Below are 20,625 nucleotides of genomic sequence, written 5' to 3' on the forward strand. Positions count from 1 at the left end.
TAATATATATTATAATTTTTGCATAAAAACGATATGTATACTAACAGGATTCGATTTTAATAACAGAAAGGAACGGATAGAAAGAAGAAAATAACGTTTCTAACGGCCACTTTTTAATTTCTAATAAAACTCTCGCTAACATTAGTTACTATCTTCTGTCAGGTACTTGCCAAGATCTTCTAGAGAGTCAAGATCTTTTATAGCGCTGGTATTAGTTTTAATGCGTTCTGCATTCCGAATATTTTCATAGTTATTTTCTATTTGAGCATTACGTAAAATCACGAACTTTCTGACTTTTAAAGAATAAAGCATGACAATAAATTGTAATAAACCTAATCCAAAGCATATCATGGCTATTATGAAGCCTAGCTGTGATTTTGGCTGTTGGGGTGGTGGCCACGGCCCTCCTGCACTACGTACTTCATACTCCCACTGACTTCCATATTGCCTGCAATGTATTATATTAATTACTTGCTTACTTTTCATTACTATTGTACTATTAGCGCTTTTTAACGTCTAAATCCGAATTTTAATAATCATTAACTTACGCGTATTGCGAATTGTGAGTATAAGATGGTTGATATTTTTGATATTTTAAGTCCAAATCATATTGACGTCTCGTATTTTCTTTCCCTAAAACTGTGTAAGCTTCATTTAACTTAACAAAATCAGTGTGACCTTGTTTACCACTGGTATCGGGATGCAGCTAATAAAAAGAACGCGCGGGTTAGACGACTCGAAAATATAAAAGAGCAAAAAGTTAATGTTACGTACTTTTTTCGACAATTTGATAAAAGCTTGCCTGATTTCTTTCTGCGACGCCTTGGACGAAACGTCTAAAGTTTCGTAATGATTTTGCTGAAACCTTTAAAAGGAACGTACTGCATTGATACATTAATTAATTTTGTTTCTTTTAGCAAGGCGACTTTTTACTCTGTACTCAAAACAAACGATATGTTCCCTTCACATTAAGGAAAGATAAAAGGAGAGAAAAGGTGAAGGTAAGAATAGAGGTGGCCGACTAAAAGAAACAAAATAATTACTTGACAGCAATTGCTGTCACAATACAATACAACAAGACAAAATTCTAACCTTTGAGTCCCGTAACTTCTGGCCACGCAACAGATTTCTGATTTGCATACCCGGCGGAATTGTGCCATTGCTCGTCAATTTGAATTCTCTCGACGAAATGATATATCATTTCGCAGTCTCGAAACATTTTACGCACTTACGATCTCGTTTGTCAGATGATCGTCGCCATTTTTTGTGTTAAAACAGGAGATTTACCTTACCGGTCGTTATTTCGAGACGGCGACGTAGTTACGCCTCACGTACGATAATTACGCGCTGCATTCGCACAGCGCCACCGACTATACAAGAGTGGACGAGCAAAAGTCTTGATTGGCCGCCCAAAATTGTTTACGTTGGCGAACCGTCCGTTTGAAAGTTAATGCGGCGATCAGAACAAGGCCGTAGCATATTACTTGTGTTCACGACTGATATTTCTCGTGCCGGACACGATGATGGTGCGATACAACGCCCTGAAAGGACTCTACGACCTGGAGAAGACGATCGGCAGCGGTGGGTTTGCTAAAGTCAAGCTCGCGACTCATGTCGCCACCGGCGAAAAGGTTGCTATCAAGATCATGGAAAAGAATGCGTTGGGTGTAAGTAGAATTTTCAGTTAATTTACATAGTTATCACGCGAACGAAATATTTTGTGATCATCTTTTCGACCGATGCTATTCCCCTTTTCACTTTATTTTAACGTCGAATATCGTATAATTGCTTTGCTTTTAGGAAGATCTGCCAAGAGTAAAAATCGAAGTGGAGGCACTTAAATCATTATTGCATAAACACATATGTAGACTGTACCAAGTAATAGAGACGGATAGTTACTACTTCATGGTGATGGAGTATTGTTCTGGCGGTGAACTGTTTGATCATATAGGTAATGTTACATATTCTCCTTTGTCATTTATGATTATTACTAATGGCACTACTATTTATGTTGCAGTTGAGAAAAACCGATTACCAGAGGCTGACTCACGCAAATTTTTTTGTCAAATAGTATCTGCTGTTGCATACATGCATAGTTTAGGATATGCTCATAGAGATTTAAAGCCTGTAAGATATTATTTTCTATCTCTTGCAGTGTATTATTACTTTGAAGATTACTGCTTTTAATATTATTTTTTTTTTTATAGGAAAACGTTTTATTGGATAAAAATGAAAATTTAAAGTTAATTGACTTTGGGCTATGTGCAAAACCTAAAATGGGAATTCAAGCACATTTGTATACTTCTTGTGGTTCTCCTACATATGCTGCACCAGAACTTATAATGGGAAAGAAATATTTAGGTAGTTAAAAATATTCTAAAACCTACTTCAAATATTTTATTTTGATTTTATTACGATTTAAAATGTCTTTGTAGGTTCGGAAGTGGATATTTGGAGTATGGGAGTCCTGCTTTATGCCTTACTCTGTGGCTTCTTGCCTTTTGATGACAATAATTTAGAGAATTTGTATCAAAAGATACTTGTAAGTTTTCCAATCACCATTTGCATTGCGACATAAATGTATTAATTATAATTTTGTTTTAGGGTGGAAAATATGAGGAACCATATTGGTTGTCTAATAATAGTAAAGCATTAATAAAATCAATGTTACAAATTGACCCAGCAAAAAGAATTACTATTCACGAATTATGTCGACATCCATGGATTACAGGAAATTCTTTGACGTCTATATCATTCAGTCACAAAATAGTTGTAAGAATATATTGTTACAGAAAAATTACTTTTTTTTGTTTTAAATTACTTATGTAAAAAAATTAATTTTTGTACGTATATTTTTAGTTTGAAAAAGATGACGAGGTATTAGGTACTATGTCTGCTATTTGCGGCGGGAATAGTGCAGATACATGGAAAAAACTTGTACAGAGTGATAGAACTGATTACAAAACGGCTACATATTTGTTATTACTTGACCGAAAATTACGTGGACTTTCATTAAATATAACATCTGTGAGATCTCGTCTCCGACAAGAAATGGTAAATATATTTTTTTTATTTTTATATGAAAGGAATTGTGTAATTGTGCAAATTGTATTTTTATTATAGAATGGTAAAAATGTTCTACCACAACGTGAAGTGGCACAGCGTAACTTTATAACCAACCTTGATCATTCTCCAAAAAATAGAACAAACAATGATCAATCTCCAATTGACGTCACATATAATATTCTACCTAAAAAAAGTGAAAATAAATTTTTAGAACCATGTAAATCTACCCGAAAAAGATTACGAAGCAGAGATGATGACGATACATCATCGCCCGGTAAATATTTTAACCATTATCACAGTATCTTAAATTCTTTACTATTTATTATTTTTTAAAAACAAATTTTTTAATTTAATTGAATTATTATCATTATTTTATCTTGAAGAATTTTTTAATTATTTTAAATGTATTAATTTTTTAAGTTTTTGCGTGCATATTTATGAAACGCGTCGTAAGCGCAGTTAGTTCTCCATAGTACATTTTCTAAAGTTTACTTCTAATTAGGTGATGCTAGTACCACCTAATTAGAAACTTTAATGAAAGTTTCCGACTGCGATAAATTACAGTAGTCGCGCGAAAAGCAGATAATTACCCCGAGAAGAGCAATGACTTGCTAACAAACGCAATTTGGACTTAAGAATTTCTGTGTACAAGAATCCTTCCCCAAAACTCCTCAGAAGATATACTATTTCCCAAGTAGCATTACAGTTAAATCAGTCAAAAGAGTATTAATTTGTCAGTAATCTTACATGTCCGTAAAGTTCGTTAATAACGTATAAATAATATTGAAATTATACAACGTGACTTGACTTTTTATAATATTATTACAGTTCCAACAAAGAAATTACTTGAAAATAAATTAGCTACTCCAACACAATCTTCAACGCCAAATTCCAAGTAAGTTTATAAGTTTTTAAAGTAATGTAACGAATATATTAAAAATAAATGTTTATTTTTTTAGAACTTCTCAGACATCTACACCCGGTAGTGCAAGAAAAGTTATGATGGGTTTAGAGCGAGGATTAAATCGTGTAAGGTGTGTTCTTACACCGAAAAGGCGAGTGAAAAACGAAAATGAACCAGATGAACCAAATGTATTGTCAGGGAAGGTATATTTCATATTTAATTTATATGAAACTATTCATAAAAGAATTTTGTACACGAGAATAAATTGCAATTTGATATTACAGGGTCTTTCCAATGTATCGGCAACATGCAGTAATTGCCCCAGGCATGTTTTATCAAAATTACGAAGGGCACTTCGGCAAAAAGGCATAATGTGCCGTCAGAAAGGGTAAGTACAATTGTATTGTAAATAGTCTATCTTTATATTCTTGTATTATTAAAAATATATATTATTGTAGGTTTATTTTGCAAGGGGAAACTGAAGAATACAATTCGGAAGATAAGAAAAGTTCAATAAAATCGATTTCTTCACAAAATTCTTGTTCTTTCGAATTAGAAGTCTGCTTTTTGGAAGTTGATCCAAACGGTAAACGATTAGTTGGCATTCGTCGAAAAAGATTAAAGGGTGATGTGTGGGTTTATAAACGTGTATGTGAGGAAATTCTTGCTCTTACAGCAGAAGATATTTCCACAGATTCGGAAATGTCTTCTGAATCAAAATGTCCTATTTAAAATAGCCTTTTTTATTATAGTTACTCAAGTCTACGATTTTGGTTTCTACAATTTAGATTCGATTCAAGCGTTCTTAAAAAATATAAAAACGAATTTTGTAATGATAAGATTTACGTTTTATAATAAAAAAATATCGACATTATGTGCAACAGATAGTTTAAGATTTATAAATAAATATGTAATTTCCAAAATGTATTTAAATGTTTAACTTAATCATGAAAAATATATTATTTCTTTTATAAAGCTCATTAATTTTTTAACAGTTATGAATATCTACGAAGTTGACTCCCATCGTCACCTCGATTGGCCGTTAACAACGGTGGCAGCTCGTAGCAGATTTTTTCGGAATTAAAAAAAAATTTTATTAGACTTGAATTTTAGATAATATATTAGATTTCTTTAGTTTCGTGGAAATCCGCTACGAGCCGCCACCGAATCCGATGCGAAGCTGGCGCGTACTTGCACAGTTGCACACATCCAAATCCAACGGTCACAAAGTTATGGTGCAAGGTAATTAACGTTACGTTATATATATAGTTATATAATAATAACGTTATTAAGCAAGGTAATTAATTCGTTCTGTAAATTCTCTTGTAACACGTTAACCTCCGTAGGAGTGAGATACCCAAACGTCGGATCGCCACGAGCTACTTCGGCGTCACCTATTCCTTCCGATTCCCGTATTCCTTAATCAACGGCCAAGTAAATAATACGCAGGCAACGAAGCTCCGTATTTATGTGACCGAGAAGTACTTACGTTTAATTTCGAGAAGAGCATATATATACGCGGAAGAACAGTAGTAAGTAAAAATCATAAAAGTTAACCTGATACCTATACATATGTACTCCCGCGGCCCTACGCAAACCAAACGAGAGAATCGGCATCGCGGTAAAGCGGCAACGATAGAGTAACAATGAAATCTCTAAGTCCCTTTTTTTTTTATTTTTAAATTGGGGAACGTCGTTTCTCGAGATCGGTTTGATCTCAAGAATGTTTCGACCAACGCGATCGTCCTGTTCCGTGGACGGCACAAAGAAATTTCCTGTGCGAGCGCTTTGAGTGCTCCTCCCGCTTTGCCCCAGAATATGTAAAGCTCAATTTCGCGTTTATACCACAGATATAAAGTATCGCGGCCCGTTTGAACCGGTCCGCAGGCTCCGCCACCGGTCGGTATAGAACTATAGACAGGCGAAGATATAAAATCACCACAAATCGATCAGCATAAAGTGGCTGCCGCACGTTTACTTCACTTTCGCTTTATGGGAAGACGAAACCGACCTTTTATCTTTGCCCGCTCAATAATCGCCGACTCTTCCCCGCGCGTAGGTACGCAGACCCTCTCTCGCGCAAACCCAGTCTGATCGGCCGCCGTTTTTTCTCATACCGATTCGGTACCGGTGCGAGACAAAGCCAGGTTGCTGCGGCTTACCTTACAATTGCCGTACTTGCAGCGCGTACACGGAAAAAAAAAATCAAAAAAGAGGAAAAAAAAAAGAGGGAGAAAAAAAAAATGTGCAGATTGCCCGCAGAGTTGTAATATGACGATGTGAGGTATCGTCGTCCACTTTTGGAGGTTTTTCTGCGGAAACTGAAATAGAACGGTAAAACGAAGCAAACGGTGGCATTGTATCGAAGGACAAATATATCCGTGTAAGAGAAACGAGAAAGTAACCGGAGATCTGTACACCGCGAGGAATAATGTTAAACTTCGAATTAATAAGCTTATAGTAATTAATTTCCAAGTAATGTACCTTATAAAATTAATCTTTAAAAATTTACAAACAGAACACGAGGGATTTCCTATTCGCGAGGTAAATGTCTAAGCTGACGGGGTATAAATTGCAATTAGCAGGCGTCGCCTGTGCGTGAGCGTACGCTCAAAACGTACAATCACCAGTGCCTAACCTCGTTGGCTTTGCGTTAAGCCGAAAGAAGCTAAAGCGAAATATAAAACACATCGAATTTATTCAAACGTATATCGCTTATAAAACAATTCCGTATTATTTGTAATTATTACTCGATTGTGCACAGCGCGCGGATTCGAGTTCCCAAATGTAACAATGAGCCGATTCTACATTTCGATACCGTTCGCCTTTTGGTGATTGCAACATAATTATTCGAGTGATGAATTAATCAGATTCATTAATTCAAAAACGGGTAAATTTCGTAACGCACGAAATCGACGCCAGCGGCGGGTAACGTTGTTACCCACGTGCTGCCCCGTTCATATCTTCTCGCCATCGTATCGGCCGCTCGACACCGGCTCATACTAATTACCGTCTAGCCGGCAGCTAATTAAGGATTGGGGCAATGAGGCCCAGCGATACAGTTTCCGCGATAATGATTATCCACGACGGTAATTGAGCGAGCGGCCACGAACGCCGCCGGGGAGGCATGCACGAGGAAAGAAAGAAAACGCGAACGACGATAAAAGAAGCAAACTCCGTTACATCTGATTGAACGCTTATAAGAATTTCTCACTTTTTGTTTCCTAATTGCAATCTTTAATTCTATAATTACAAATTTCTTCTTCATTTACAGAAGTTCCTTCGTTGCGAGGCGTCTAATGATTTTCCTCGCGCATTAAGAAAGTCCAGTGAAAAAGGCGGGAGCGAAACGCGCTGCTCACCGATGAAGACGGTAAAAACAGTAGCTGCGTGGATTTTGCGAACCGAGAAAGATGGAATCCGTACAACAGTGGAAACTACTTCGAGTCAGGCGAGTTCGCGAGCAAGGCGCGTTACCGAGAGTCTCGCCGAGAGAGGTAAGCGTGAGCATACATACATACAAGACAAAGCCGCGCATACGAAGAAGAAGAAGAAGGGTGGCACGCGCGGCCCGCTTCTATCGCTTCCGGGCATCAGCGTGCTCGCGAGCCGCGGCTAATTGCTCTTTAATGCAAGCGAGCGAGTGAGCGGGCGCGTTGCTTTTCTTAGGCATACACGTCGAGGAAAAGTCAGCCTCGATAGTAGAGTTAATGACAAAAATGCAATACATTAGTGCTAATTCTGCGCTTCGCGTCACGATGCGAATTTTTGTCAGGCCGTATCGCGTGGCTTGTTAAAAATAAAAAAAAATTCAGAGAAATTTTAACCTCTGCTTCGGGAAATCAATTTAATCGGATTCATTTCGCGTCGCTTTTTGCCTCTCGACGTTAGAAAATTTCTGCATTTTATCGTACAGTGAAACGATACGATCGTGGCATTGTAGGTGAAAGTAAATACGATTTCTTGCAGTTTTCTCGTGCAATTGTGTTTTCTCGAAATGTGCCGCGTTTTCTTCGCCGTATGGCTTCAGAGTGACATGCGTTACGCGTAAAAAAAAAAAAAAAAAGAAAAAAAGAGACCTATTCGATTCGCAGAGTATCGCGCGATTTCTTTCTTCTTCTTCTTCGAATAGGTGGAGGTCGCGAAGAAGTCGTTACGCGGCTCGCACTCGGAAGAGAGACGGGTTAATCATCCGGTTTGCCTCTCTGCTTTTCTCCCGGGATCGGCCCTGTTTATTCGCGGGGAGGAAGGGGCGCGTTACTGACAAAAATAAAGGGCAGAAAGCCCCCGATTCGTCGAGGCATGACCACCGCGTCCACCAGAAGCTCATACATATGTACGCGGTACGGACAGTGGCGAGCAGCAACCCTCCTCTTCCTTCTCCACCTCTTCCTTCCCCTCCTCCCGGGAGCTCGCTCCCAGAGGGAGATCCCGCCGGAAAAATGAATATGCAGCCCGCATAGACGAGGGTATTATTTTATAAAATTTACTATCTCATGCCCGCGCATTATCCACCCTCCTGCCAACCCCACTGCCAGATTCGCCGCGATTTTTCCGCGCTAACGTGAAGCCGCGCAGACCTCTGTGACCGCGAGACGAAACATAAAGAACTCGAGGAACAACTAGATTGAAATTTATTTTCTAACGTCAACGAAATCGAAAACTGAGGATTCGAAACGCGCTGCGAAATACGAGATGCGAAATTGAGATATCCCTGTGGAGGAAATCTGTTAATAGTCCCCGTGCAATTCTCGTCATAATTTGTACCTTCGACGCCTCAACCCACCTGTTCCACAACACTTCTCCCGACCGGCGAGGGTGGCGGCTTTTAACCGGGGTCTAATTACTACGTTGTCCCGCGAGCGTAACCGTTTGTGTTTTTCCAAGTGTCCTTCGTGCGCGCACGGGGGCTTCTATAAAATTGTAGCCCCCTTATCGCCGTAGAGGAAACGAAACATTAAATCGGCCCCGGCCGGGCAGAGGCGGGCTGGTTTCGGTGGGTGCGTCTGAGATTTCCTGTGTGGACTGTGGATGCTAGGAAAGGACGGCTCCCTACGTCAGGGGCGCGTCCTGGTGTGCGTCCTCGCGTCCAGGCTCGATATATATATGAACCGAGGGAACGTAAAATAATCCGCCCATCTTTACCGTATATAAATATAAATGCAGATCGTATCGCCTCAATCCCGTCTCCATAACTCAGTCCCTTTTCGCCTTTTCTAGTAATATCAGCGCGGCAATATACTTCCACGGATGGGAATGGAAATGTAAATGTGTCTTAGTACATTTATTCGTTATATATTTTCTTTCTATTGTGGCGAGGTCGGCGCACGCAACGTTCCTCGCCGGCCGATTGTCGCGGAAACGCGCGCGTTCTCTCTTTTTTTATTTTTTTTCTTTTTTTTCGAGTGCCCTTCCTCCCGCATCCTAGTGCCAATATCGCGCGATATCTAAACAACTTTATCATTAATGCAACAGTAAGAATTTGTATATAATGGTGCTATGTACATATGCAATATACGCCGGGCTGGCCGCACATAACGGCGATATCATAAGATACGAACCAATAGCCGCAATTGTATGGAAATATGTATCTATGAATGAAGACACTTTCATTTATGAAACCAGATACTTATGTACCGGACACGGGCGTTGTAACATCCTGCTATTATGTGTCCTTACCTACCGGCTCGTTCCCTCTTTCTCCCCCTGCCTTTTTTTTCTCCCTTCGTCTTCTCGCTTTGGTCCCCCGCCGTCCGCGCACCTTCGGCCAGTAAAATATTACGCTATATCGTATCGACGTATATAATTCCGCGAATTTCACCACTTTTCGCCGTTTTCTGTAATAAGCGCGATGTCGCAATCTATCGCCTTCGCGAGTCGCGCAATCTCCTCCCCGAAGTCGAACATCTGCGGCTCTCGCCGACGAAACCGTCGACGAGATTCTTGTAATTAGCGTTCGCGATATCGCAACGCCGAGCGAGAACGTTGAAACTTTCCGCGAAGATTTTTTTTCTTTTTTTTTTTTTTCTTTTCCAACTCGAAGGGCCCGCTCGTTGCGACATGCTCGCCGCGAGTCGGCGGAAATAACGCGCAACCCTTTCGAGGAGGACGGGACGAACGGGGGAAAGGAGACCGACGAGAAGATAGCAGAAGGGAAAGGAGAGAACGAGGCTGAATACGCCGACTGTGACGCTTTCCGGTCAGGTGCCGCCCTGACGATCCCTCCTCTCCTTCCAATTTCCACGTCGAGATCCGCTCGCTCATTCACTCTGTTCCTGTCTTCCCTGCCTTTGCTTTTTTTTTTTTTTTTTTATCCCCTCGCCCGCACGTCGAGAAAAACTGACAGGAAAAAAGCAGAAAACGAAATGTTTCCGAATGTAGATCAGGAGAATTTTTTTTTTCCGAAGGGGAGAGAATACGAACAAGAGACGCCAAATAAAACGGGGAACAAAGACATCCACCTTGACGTCATGCGCGATAATTGGATCACAATTCAGATTCTTGATCACGTCATCGTCGCGTTTAGTCAGGCTTATCGCGCACGCTATATTATTCGAACGATTCTTGTTCCGTTGGTCACCGCGGATCTGATTGCGAACGAAGACACCGGTCTCGAGATTCCTTTCTGTTTACCGCATTATTACTCCGCGCCGTAATTATCGCGCCGCGTCGAGAGGCCATTGTCACAATGGACGTCCGGAGTTTCCCTACGATTATCGTGCCGAAAATCTCTTCGTGGTCGAGCTCCTCATCGACTTCCTGCCGGCGATGGACGATGATTATTTGTCGCAACGCCACGGCAGACGCGCGTGTAAAAATGATCCCGGCAACTCGATCTCGTCTATTGTCCGCTATATTTGAGGCCCCGTGTCGAGAGCCGCGAGCGAGTTAACGACTCACGCGTACGTCGCAGTAAATCGCATCCTCTGTTGCAAGAATACAAAAGTGGAGCAGAAAAATTATAAGCAATTTGGCAATTAAACGATTTAATGGCTAAATATTCGACTCCGCTGACGAAAGTTTCGCAGATATTATTCATGTGTTTTTAAAAAATATCTTTTTAATCCGACTGGCGTTCGGTCTTAATTATGATTGAATCTAGGAGCGCGCGATTCATCAGATTTACGATTTTTATAAATTGGTTGGAACAATTCTGTTGAATGTAGAGAGAATGAGAGAGAGAGCTTTTGTTTTCTTACGTTGATCCTGCTATTATTATTGCCGAGGTAATAATCTTCCCCTTCATCTAAATTCTCTTTGAAGTATGCAGAGTGTCTCCGTATTGCATCGTAATTACGATCAACCGCGATATTTCGTTCACATTGTAAAGGAGTAATTCCCGAGGCTCGTGCCTTCGCCGACTTCATCCGTTGCAATCATTATTGAATAAAGCTGACGAGGCTCCGCGTTAGCATACAAATAACCGCATTTTACAACATCATCGCCGAACGTCCGCGATACGATCGACTTCGGTATCGTTAATTAATCCCGTAATAACTTATCCCAGCGCGTCGCGGTTGCGGTTTCCTGTTTATTATAGCGTCATCGCTTTTAATTCTACAGCCTGGCCACGGACAATATGTGTCGCGGAATGCAATTTGGCGTTATCACGAATTTTTCATCCGAGAAATTAAAAAAAGAAAAAAAAAAGGGAGGGGGAGGAGAGGAAGCAGTAGAATTCTATTTTAATCTCCGACGCGAGTAACTTCTCTTTCGAAATAATTCCCGCCCGCGTAAGGTCAATCAGTTTTGAGCCTCTTCTTTTTCCATGGACACAGCGGCGAGTACCGTTTCCCGGTCCGTCGCGTTATCATTATCGCGAGCGCGATAATCTGCGCCACGCGCGGTCGAGGCCTCGCCGGCCGTAGTTTCTCCGCGATTATCCTACCGAAAAATCTCTCTCGCGCGCTCTTTCCCTTCACCCCGCGCTTACGCCGGCCCGTCGGGGCCGGTCGTCGTCGACTTCCTGTGCCCGCCGGTGGACAATGACCAGCACTTGCCGCAATGGCAGAGAGCGGCGGGGCAGACGCGCTCCTAATATCTATTCGGCCGATCTAGTTCGCGGAAGCCGCCGTTATTGTGGCACGAGCGAATGCTTGTATGTGTGTGTGTGTGTGTGTCGGCGCGCACAATCGCCGTGGCTTCCACGACGCGGTACGGGGTGTACCAGGAAACGATCATCACGCGATTTCAGCATTTCGCAATTTGCGCGCGGGAGCCTCCACCGTCTCGGACGCGGTATCGTCGTTAATTCGCGAAGAGAAGAGGGCGGGGGATGGAAAAACCGGCGAAATTACGAGCATTCCCGCTTGCTCGACCCCGCGGGTTTGTACACTCCGTGCGAATTGGCGTCGTGTACACGTACGCACGTACGCGTATCGGCGGGGACCCGCGGCGTGTGCGTGCGTCGGCGGAACGAAGAGGCCTCAACGTGGCGTGGCATCGGAGAACGACCGAGAGGTAGAAGAGCACGAGGGGAGACGAAGAACTGAGGAAGGAGGAGAAGGGGGGGCCAGGGAGAAACACCTCCGGAGAGCCTCTCTGGAAGGAGGATATGATGGCTCGTGGCGTTATGCTCCGCGAGCTGTTATGCTCCTCGGGCACCACCGGACCATAAGCGAGGCTACTTCGCTCCGGCGCAACAGCCGCCACGTTTCTCGTTATATCAACGCATCGGCGTCGGCGAAATAAAGTTCGCGCGCGCCAACTTTTTTATCGCACCCGCGCCCTTTTTTGTTATTTTTTTAAATATTTTATTTATTTACCCGGAACGACGGCAGAATTCTTTGATCGGACGCGATCGTGATTCGCGGTTCGAGCATTCGACCTTTTTTTCGTCAGATATTTCGACTCGGGGACCACCGATTTTATTTTTTTTTAATTGGAGGAATCTCAGTTGCATGATATTAATATCTTAACGAAGAACAAATCTGGCATTCTCAAGAGGCGCGTTCTTGCCACGTGAATTTATACGGATGATCATAAGCGCGTAGCGATTGCGAATGGCGCACGATGCTGCAATCGCAGGAAAAAAAAAGAATCGTGTGCTCTGCCTATTGTTAGGCATGCAATCACGAATATGTCGTTATCGTATACACGTGCGTGGCGCAATACCGCGAGTACGCGACGTTCATCCGATTTCTTGATGCCACCTTCACCGGATGCAGGCGCCAATGCATTTAGGCACGAGCCACTCGAGGCTGCGTACGCCGCACCGTGCGATTGCCGATAAATCATATTTTTTTCTTCCTATAATTTTATAATTTACTGCCGCCATGTAGTCCTGATGGACTCTTCGTACATTACAGAAAATGCGTGTAATGGAAAACCGATTGTTACTATACTTTCTGTCAATATCCAAATACCCTTTAGCTCTTTGACGCAAAATAATTTTATTTCGTCAGCGACAGAAATGCAAACCCATTCATCCCACCTTCCTTTAATTTTTCGTACTTAATTGTCTTATTAGTATTTCGATAATTATATAAAAATTATTAAATCGCGATTCTAAGTTTATTATTTAATGCCGAAAGATAAAAAGAAAAAAAAAAAGAAAAAAACTACCTCGTGACACGTCGGTTTTCCTCTCGCGATTACTTTCGGGTCCGTTTTCTCGTCTTCCTCGAGAGACCACGGAGCATGTGCGTCTTGCCGCCGTCACGCTACGCGTAATTCCCGGTAGAGTCGGACGCCAATGGATCTAGGCACGAGCCACGAGTCTGCGTCGAATATGCCTCGCAGTCTCTGACCCGCAGTTCCTCTCGGGGCTACAGCCTTTCGAAGAGACGTAAGGGGGAGGAAGAATACGACGAGGGCCCCGGAGGCGACGGAAAAGGGGGTGGCGGGCGGGGGCTCGGGGGCAAGTTAGCGTTCAGCATGCGTAAGGAGCCTACGAGGCATTACGTCTGAAAGGCCCAGCGAGGCCGGGCTGATGCGAGCGAATAAGAAAGTAGTTAAAGCCGCGAGTGGCGAGGGCGGTAGACGTGGCGGTGGTGCCATTGAAGGTAAAAGACGACGAGGGGAAGGAAGAAGAAGGCAAGGGGGTCCGCCTGCCACGCGCTCACCTCTTCTTTCTCCCTCGCCTCCACTTCCTCCTCCTCCTTTCCCCGTCTCCCCTCTCCCCCTGACCCTCCCGCTCGTCTGCCTCCCTCAACCACCTCCTTCCGCCTTCTTAACTCCTCCCTGACTCCTCTTCCATCCACTTTGGACGATCATCTTCCGTGCCGCAATATGTAACAACGACTCGTCACACTCTGCTTGTCGGCGCACAAGATAATTGCCCTCATTATAGTTATTTAAAAAGCGCACCGCGTGCGCGAACGCGCGCCACCGCCGCCATCTCCGGCGCGATCGAGCCGGCGATATAAGGACGCTGCCAAGCGCGAATTAATCGCGGGGGATGCTAGCGAAGGGAGAAAAAGAGAGAAAGAGAAAGAGCGAGCGAGCGGGGAAAGAAAAAGAGAAGAAAGAAATGCAAGTGGTCGCGCGACCGTGCGCGCGTTCCGTCGGAGGTAGCTGTTGATTTCCGTCCTTAGGGGCAACTTGTTCCGCCTCAGAAGATTCGCACTAGCCACGTAACGAACTGAACCCGGCAGGACACGCGAAAGTCCAGAATACGGAAGCTGATTCGTAGGATAACGCTCGCGGCCCGTTACGCTTATCATCTTCATTTATTCTTACTTACATTTATCACATTTGAAGTTTAAAAAAGATAATTGAATAGAAGGGACATTTTTTTTTCTCGCGCAATCTTTGTATCTTTCTTTTGGTGTCTGACAAGTTTCGTTGCAGAGAGAAAAGGACTTTTAACAATTTTTTTTTTAAGTTAGGGTTATACATACGCAAACGGCGAAACGTTATCTACTTTTAAAGGTATATACACTTAGCGAACGAACAGCGAACGCGGACATTCGCTAACAAATCAATCAGTAAAAAAATTACACACCAACAGCGCACATCACCGACGTTCGCGGCCGTTGTGTACGTTCGTTAAATGTATGTACACCTTTATATGCCGTTGCCGTATGCGGTGTGCTAGCCGCGACGTCGTTATTTTTTAACGAAGAGCCAGAGGAAAGATAGGCATGCTCCTGATTTTCTGGTCTGGTTGGGATCACGATGTTGCAACATACGGCGCATGATGCTATTTTCAAACACAAAGTGCTGGAATGTGCGTTTATTAGCGGTCGCGGACTTTAATGCACAGCGGTGGAGGCGAATTATCAGACGTTGCTGTATTTGTATAGCCGGTACCGTTTCAAATAACGGTGAACGTCCAAGAAAACGTCGGGGTGGGCGATAATTAAGACGCCGTCGTACATTAAGCCGACCGTTTCGTCTCGAATATCAAATTAATCCTTAAACCGATGAATCAAGGGGACGAAAAATTAGAAGAAAAAGAGGAGAGTTTTAAATGCGCGAATAAAGAAAAAAAAAAGAAAAAAAAAACTATTTTAGCACTTGCAACGGCGACGAAATTATCCGTTTATCTTCTTACGACGTGTGGTTTGCAATTTAAGATCGACGAATGATCGCTTACATTCGCGGTAATACGCATCGCGAAACGTATATCCGATGATAAATGGTAAATGTCGAATGCGAGACGAGCGCGAGAAATCCGATTACTTTTGGTGCCCGATAAATGCCGATAGTGTATGCTGCGCCCGCACCGGTTCTGTGCTTTCTAAATACGTTTGCCGCTCATCGAGCACCAGATTTACGTTTACACGCGCGTTTAATATATCGGAACGACGGTGGAAAATTCATATTCATTCGTGGCCGCGTACGCGCGATTCTCGCCGCAGCGAGCGCGCCGGAAACCGACAGTCAGAAACGGTAACTTGCACATCGAGATCCTGGGTTTTTGTCAAGATCCTAATCGCTATCCTCCGCGGTGCATAATTTTTTTTATCGCGCGAACTCTCTCTCTCGTCTTTGCCGCGGCGGGCGTTCGACAATTAATTTTTGACAAGCTCGCGTCGCTATCGCTACTCGAATATTAATCCAAACACTGATTTATTTCCTCTCGGGTGTATCCAACGCAATTTCTTTAACTCGGTTCTTGTTTAGAACAAAGGCGCGAGCAAGCATTGAAATTATATTTTTTATCGCGCGATAAAGCGAGCACGGCGTGAGCTGTTCCCGTGAGTTTTCACGGATTAAAAAACAGAAAAAAAATAATACCACGTCGCGGGCATCTCGTATTTGTATTCAGCGGGATCGCGAGGATGCGATGTAGTCCGATAAACGTTCCGCGAGATACAAAGCGGCATTACCCGAGACATAAACGTAGAAGCGCAACGTGCGCGAAATATATCCGCGCGGAAGCCATTTGTTAATGATCTAAATCTGCTTTTGACCGCGGGCCCGCTCCGGCCTTATCAACGTGAGAACTTTTCCACCTGTCGTGTTTTCGTAATATTAAAAAAAAAAAAAAAAAAAAAGTTTTTCGGCTCGGGATTGTACGATCGCGATCGTATTTATTTCGATCGATCTCGCGTCTTCCTCTTCCCGTTGCATTTACCTGCTCGATAAGCGAGCGCTCGTCGGCCGTTCTCCGGCCGGCTGGTGCTCCTACTATTTAACTCTAGGAATTCATGCCCAGGCGGATCCCCTAAAGCGCCCGTGCATTTGCATACATTTAAGCCGCGCGCGACCGCGAGCGGGTCGCATCTCGGAATCATCCGCGGGGATTCCACGTGCCGCAGCAATCCCGTAGAGATGCGAAGTTATAGGGTACCGTACGACGCAACTGCGGGGCACGCAGGTGGTAGATTCCCCGATCGGTCGCCGCGCGACTTGTTCGTCGCCGTCGTCGGGACCGACGTCTTTTCGCGGACGAAGGGGGGCCGCGGGGTCCCGCACGCCGATTGTTCACGGCCGCGCCGCAATGAAAGCTCAAACGGCACGAACAAAAAGCCTGTGAGGTAGACATAAATAAATTGATAGTGGGTGTGGTTGGTTTAGGCCGCACACATGGCGTCGTGACCCGTCGTCTCCGTTCGTGAGCTCGAGGCCAGCTCGAGTTATGCCCCGCGGAATGCTGCTCCCGTCGCGCGAGCGAGCGAGAGCAGCCTCCTTCGGCCCCGTCTAAACGTAGTTTCGCGTGCACTTGTTCCCTGCCTCCGCAATTCGCAGCCTACGTGTTTATTAGTACTCGGTGAAATTTCTGGCCAAAGCTTAGAGAACGTATTTAATTTTACAACTGTAAAAAAAAAAAAATTGGGGAAGTCGACGCGGCACGAACGAAGCTTTGGGGATGGCTAAATAAATATAAATGAATAAAAACGCTCGCGGACGTTACGCGATTACGAGATTCACGTTCAAAGAACGGGCTCTCCTTTGGACGTTTACGAACCGTAACGGGGTCAGATTGGGGTTCCGTATAGCGTGCGACGATCGAGGGTTGATCCGGAAATTCAGGAGTCCGCGGGCGTGTATGCCGTGTAACGCCGTTCATGACTTAGCACGGTGCTTGGCTTTGGCGGTTGAGGCTGCCGATATATACAATGCCGCATTGTTTCGTCGTTGCCATCTTAGTCGGTAGCACGCAAACTGACGCCGGACCCGATGTTTATTACCCTCTTTCCGTAAAAGAAGACGCGATATCTCGGCATTATATTATCCGCGCTTCTACAGAGTTCGTGCTCGTATCACAGCCTCCTATATGAAATCCGAGAAACGGCCTGCGCTCCGCGGTATGTTTCCAGACGCGGTGGCACGAAGCAAGCGGAAGATAACGAGCTTCGAGCTTGCCTAACTCGTAGGTAACCGGATGTCTTAGGGCCGCGGCATAGGGAAATTCACTTGGTTGAAATTTCAAGTCTTAAGTTTTTCTGGTCAAGCACTTTACGTACGCTACGTGGGCTCTTAAACGGATAAACGGAAACGGCGCTGGTAGAGTTTCACAATCGTCGGAAAATACGCGCGCTGCGTTGGTGTTGGTACTTTAAAAAAATGATATCGGAAAAGAGGAGGGAAGGAGAGAAAGGAGTGATCTAAATGTCACGCCGAATACGAGAGTACGACGCGGAGTATCGATGCTTGCGCGACTGACGTTTCACGCGCATTTTCCTTCGCGCCCTACATACGAATCGAAAGAGGTCGTCCCATCCACCTCCCGTACGAGCCAGGTTTCCACTTTCATGGATGGCCGCCCCCGCCCGACGCGCGTCACGATTTTATTTTCGTCGCCAGGAACGCGACCCGCGTATTTTCGCGAATTACCAATTATTACACATCCTCCCAGATGGAAAGTCTCCTTTCTCCCGAAAGGCGGCGGGCGCAGTGAGGAATCACGGCGTTAAGTTCGCGGAGCCAACAGTTCGTGCCAACAGTGAAAGCCGCCGATCTCCGATCAGCCTTGGCACGTTTAGATGCGAATCGAATTCTGCGTCTCGCGATACGCGAATCTTCTCCTTTGCGCCACGACGGGAAGCAAAGAAAAAAAAAAAAAAAAAAAAGAGATAAAAAATGAGATTGAAAGGAAGCCACGAGAGCGCCACTCGATATTGGCGGGGGAGTCACGCAGAGAAAAATGGCTTTCTTATTTCCATGAAAATTGCGTTCGGCGATTTCGACGACAATGCCATTCCGGTGTTTTAAATGCAAATCCACAAAAGGAAAAACCGTAAAGGCATTATAATTTATATTACTACATGTGGCAGCGGCGCTTCCGGCGAAAGAGCATAGGCGCAGTTCCGGTCAGCCCCACGGGTTGGAGAGATCCTACATCGCCAGATTATGAGCCCACCGCCGCTTTTACAATGGATCGTCCGCCTCTGAGTCGTACGTCAGCAGGAATAATTCTGCGTTACCGCCGCTCGCGCGTCCGTCTTGCCGGCAAAATAATACAAACGATCGCCAGCGGGCACGCGCGGCCTCGCGCAATATAAATATAAATACTATTTTTTTTTTTCTATTGTCTCTCCGCCGGTCCCGCAGAACAAATAATTCCCTCGCATCTTTACAGATATATTATCGGCCTGTTGTTTAATTAATCTTAATACAGATATTTCTGACGCGCTTAAAGGAGCGGAAAGGACGACCCGCGCTTTGCATGATTAACTCGTAATTATATTTATCAACTCTTCCGGATACATTTGCAACCTTTGATAATTAAGTGTGACAGATAAAATATTTATGCGAGAATGCAATAAATAAGGGGAGGGAGGGGGGAAGGAAAAGATAGCATTTTTTTAACTACGCTATAAATTGACCGTTTTTGATGAACTCCACGATCGCCTGGACGGTGCCTTGAAAGCGTGCGAAGTTCTCCCGTCCCTCCTCGGGGGATTTCGATTTGTAGATCGCGTTTGTATACGCCGACGTCAATTCGGACACCAACACCTGCGCCTTTTTGGCGGCCGCCTCGACCGATCCCGCGGGCGTCTTGATTTCCTCCGCGGTCTTCAGGATTTCCTCCTTAATGAATTCGACAAGCGTCGCGTCGTCTTTCGCGCTCGAGTCGCCGCTCGAGATTTTCTGCAGAACGTCTTTGATGCCCACCGCGTTCGCGTCTTATTATCGGAAGGAAAAGGAACAGATGATCGTTAATCGAGAATTAAAATCTAATCCACTCGAATGATAATTAATTAATAAATAAATTAACTTCTACTTCGTTCGGTTAACATATTTCACCTGCGGATTCTGCGGTGGTTTCCCTAATTATCCTCTGCGACTGCGAGACGGCGCCCGCCAGCAGGACGACCGCGACGATCGCGAACTTTGCCATCTTCGAAAATAGTATCAAGCAGCAAACTGTCAATCGATTGTCAGCCTGCGCTCTCTCTCTTTCTCTTTATATGAGTGGACGGTCCGCGACGCGCGGGCATCGAGTAGGGATGGCATTATGTAAAATGTAATTTGCGGTCCGCCGTGTACGCGGTCGTTGACCATTATAAATGATTCTAATGAGTGTCATTAAAAAAGAAGACGCGCGAGAGAAAGTGGAGCGCCGCGAGCGGCATGTTTTACGAAAGTACACTTTGTTTTGATTTCTATCCGTTGACAACCGGAAGAAATTAGTTCGAACGAAACGAGTGTTAAGCAAAGCGCCTTTTCTTAACTATCCGTGCAACTTTGAGCCTACGAAATACACAAATATCTGTACTTTGCATAGTCGATATAGCGCCGATTCTCTAAAATGTGCAGGAATAAAAGGCGTCTTTTAATTATACCACCGACGTCGTCACGATCCTTCAGATCGGGAGGAATGGGAGGACTTGGGGCCGGAAACGACTGGACGTTCTTTGTCAATAAATTACGGGGTCGCGGGGCGAGTTTTTCCTAATCAGGCGGCGATTGTTGTAAAAGCCCTGCTGTAATTTTTCGTCTTTACGCGCGTCGCACGCAATCCGACTCGCAATCCACTCGGCACGACGCGCTCAACAGGTCGGCCGTCCGCGGTCCTCCCCCTTTTCGAAAAATGCAGGGGCAACGCCGATACCGGGCCGACGGTAAAAGTGCGTGAACACAGGGAGGGAGTGCATCCAGCCATGATTCCTCCTCGCCGATTTTTACCCCCTTCCTGCCCCTTGCCGTTCCCTCCACCATTCCCGACGCTCACCTTGACGCGTCGCGTTAAATTAAAGGCTGTCGGGTCGCTTTCCACCTGAGAAACGATTCGAATCCTTCGGTGACGATTCGCGACAGCG

The 20,625-nt window shown here is 44.5% G+C and overlaps 3 protein-coding genes and 1 long non-coding RNA gene across 5 annotated transcripts in view; 1 reads left to right on the top strand and 3 right to left on the bottom strand.

Moving 5' to 3' along the window:
* The window catches only part of LOC139109525 (uncharacterized), a 122,718-nt gene that overhangs the window by 11,303 nt on the left and 90,790 nt on the right, over positions 1–20,625 (bottom strand). The window lies entirely within an intron of this gene.
* Positions 92–1,256, bottom strand: LOC139109520 (dnaJ homolog subfamily C member 4). Of its 2 annotated transcripts, none has more exons than XM_070668635.1 (4): positions 1,093–1,256; positions 775–865; positions 549–639; positions 92–448 (listed from the first exon to the last, which is right to left on the bottom strand). In XM_070668635.1, the coding sequence occupies exons 1-4, from the start codon at positions 1,138–1,140 to the stop codon at positions 142–144; spliced, it is 537 nt and encodes a 178-aa protein (XP_070524736.1). In that variant the 5' UTR covers positions 1,141–1,256; the 3' UTR covers positions 92–141. The 2 variants fall into 2 exon arrangements, with proteins under 2 accessions (XP_070524736.1, XP_070524734.1); XM_070668633.1 differs by having other exon boundaries at positions 549–706; positions 1,093–1,252.
* On the top strand, positions 1,439–4,845 carry LOC139109508 (maternal embryonic leucine zipper kinase). The gene is made up of 12 exons (XM_070668610.1): positions 1,439–1,667; positions 1,801–1,951; positions 2,018–2,127; positions 2,208–2,361; positions 2,436–2,542; positions 2,605–2,772; positions 2,860–3,054; positions 3,124–3,340; positions 3,895–3,961; positions 4,026–4,173; positions 4,255–4,358; positions 4,429–4,845. Exons 1-12 carry the CDS (start codon positions 1,521–1,523, stop codon positions 4,700–4,702), a joined length of 1,842 nt encoding a protein of 613 aa, XP_070524711.1. The 5' UTR covers positions 1,439–1,520; the 3' UTR covers positions 4,703–4,845.
* Positions 18,891–19,905, bottom strand: LOC139109528 (uncharacterized). The gene is given in 3 exon segments (XM_070668641.1): positions 18,891–19,488; positions 19,610–19,775; positions 19,778–19,905. Coding segments are annotated over 3 exon segments (573 nt in total). The 5' UTR covers positions 19,868–19,905; the 3' UTR covers positions 18,891–19,171.

Source organism: Cardiocondyla obscurior, linkage group LG18, assembly GCF_019399895.1.
Source record: "Cardiocondyla obscurior isolate alpha-2009 linkage group LG18, Cobs3.1, whole genome shotgun sequence".
Lineage (NCBI taxonomy): Eukaryota > Metazoa > Arthropoda > Insecta > Hymenoptera > Formicidae > Cardiocondyla > Cardiocondyla obscurior.

Bases quoted from the DNA above. Each gene is read 5' to 3' on its own strand.
- LOC139109520 (XM_070668633.1), bottom strand. From the start codon at position 1,160: ATGGCACAATTCCGCCGGGTATGCAAATCAGAAATCTGTTGCGTGGCC. The intron at 866-1,092 runs GTTAGAATTTTG...TTCCTTTTAAAG, and splicing joins AGAAGTTACGGGACTCAAAG to GTTTCAGCAAAATCATTACG. The intron at 707-774 runs GTACGTAACATT...TCTTTTTATTAG, and splicing joins TTATCAAATTGTCGAAAAAA to CTGCATCCCGATACCAGTGG.
- LOC139109508 (XM_070668610.1), top strand. From the start codon at position 1,521: ATGATGGTGCGATACAACGCCCTGAAAGGACTCTACGACCTGGAGAAG. The intron at 4,174-4,254 runs GTATATTTCATA...TTGATATTACAG, and splicing joins CAAATGTATTGTCAGGGAAG to GGTCTTTCCAATGTATCGGC. The intron at 4,359-4,428 runs GTAAGTACAATT...ATATTATTGTAG, and splicing joins ATAATGTGCCGTCAGAAAGG to GTTTATTTTGCAAGGGGAAA.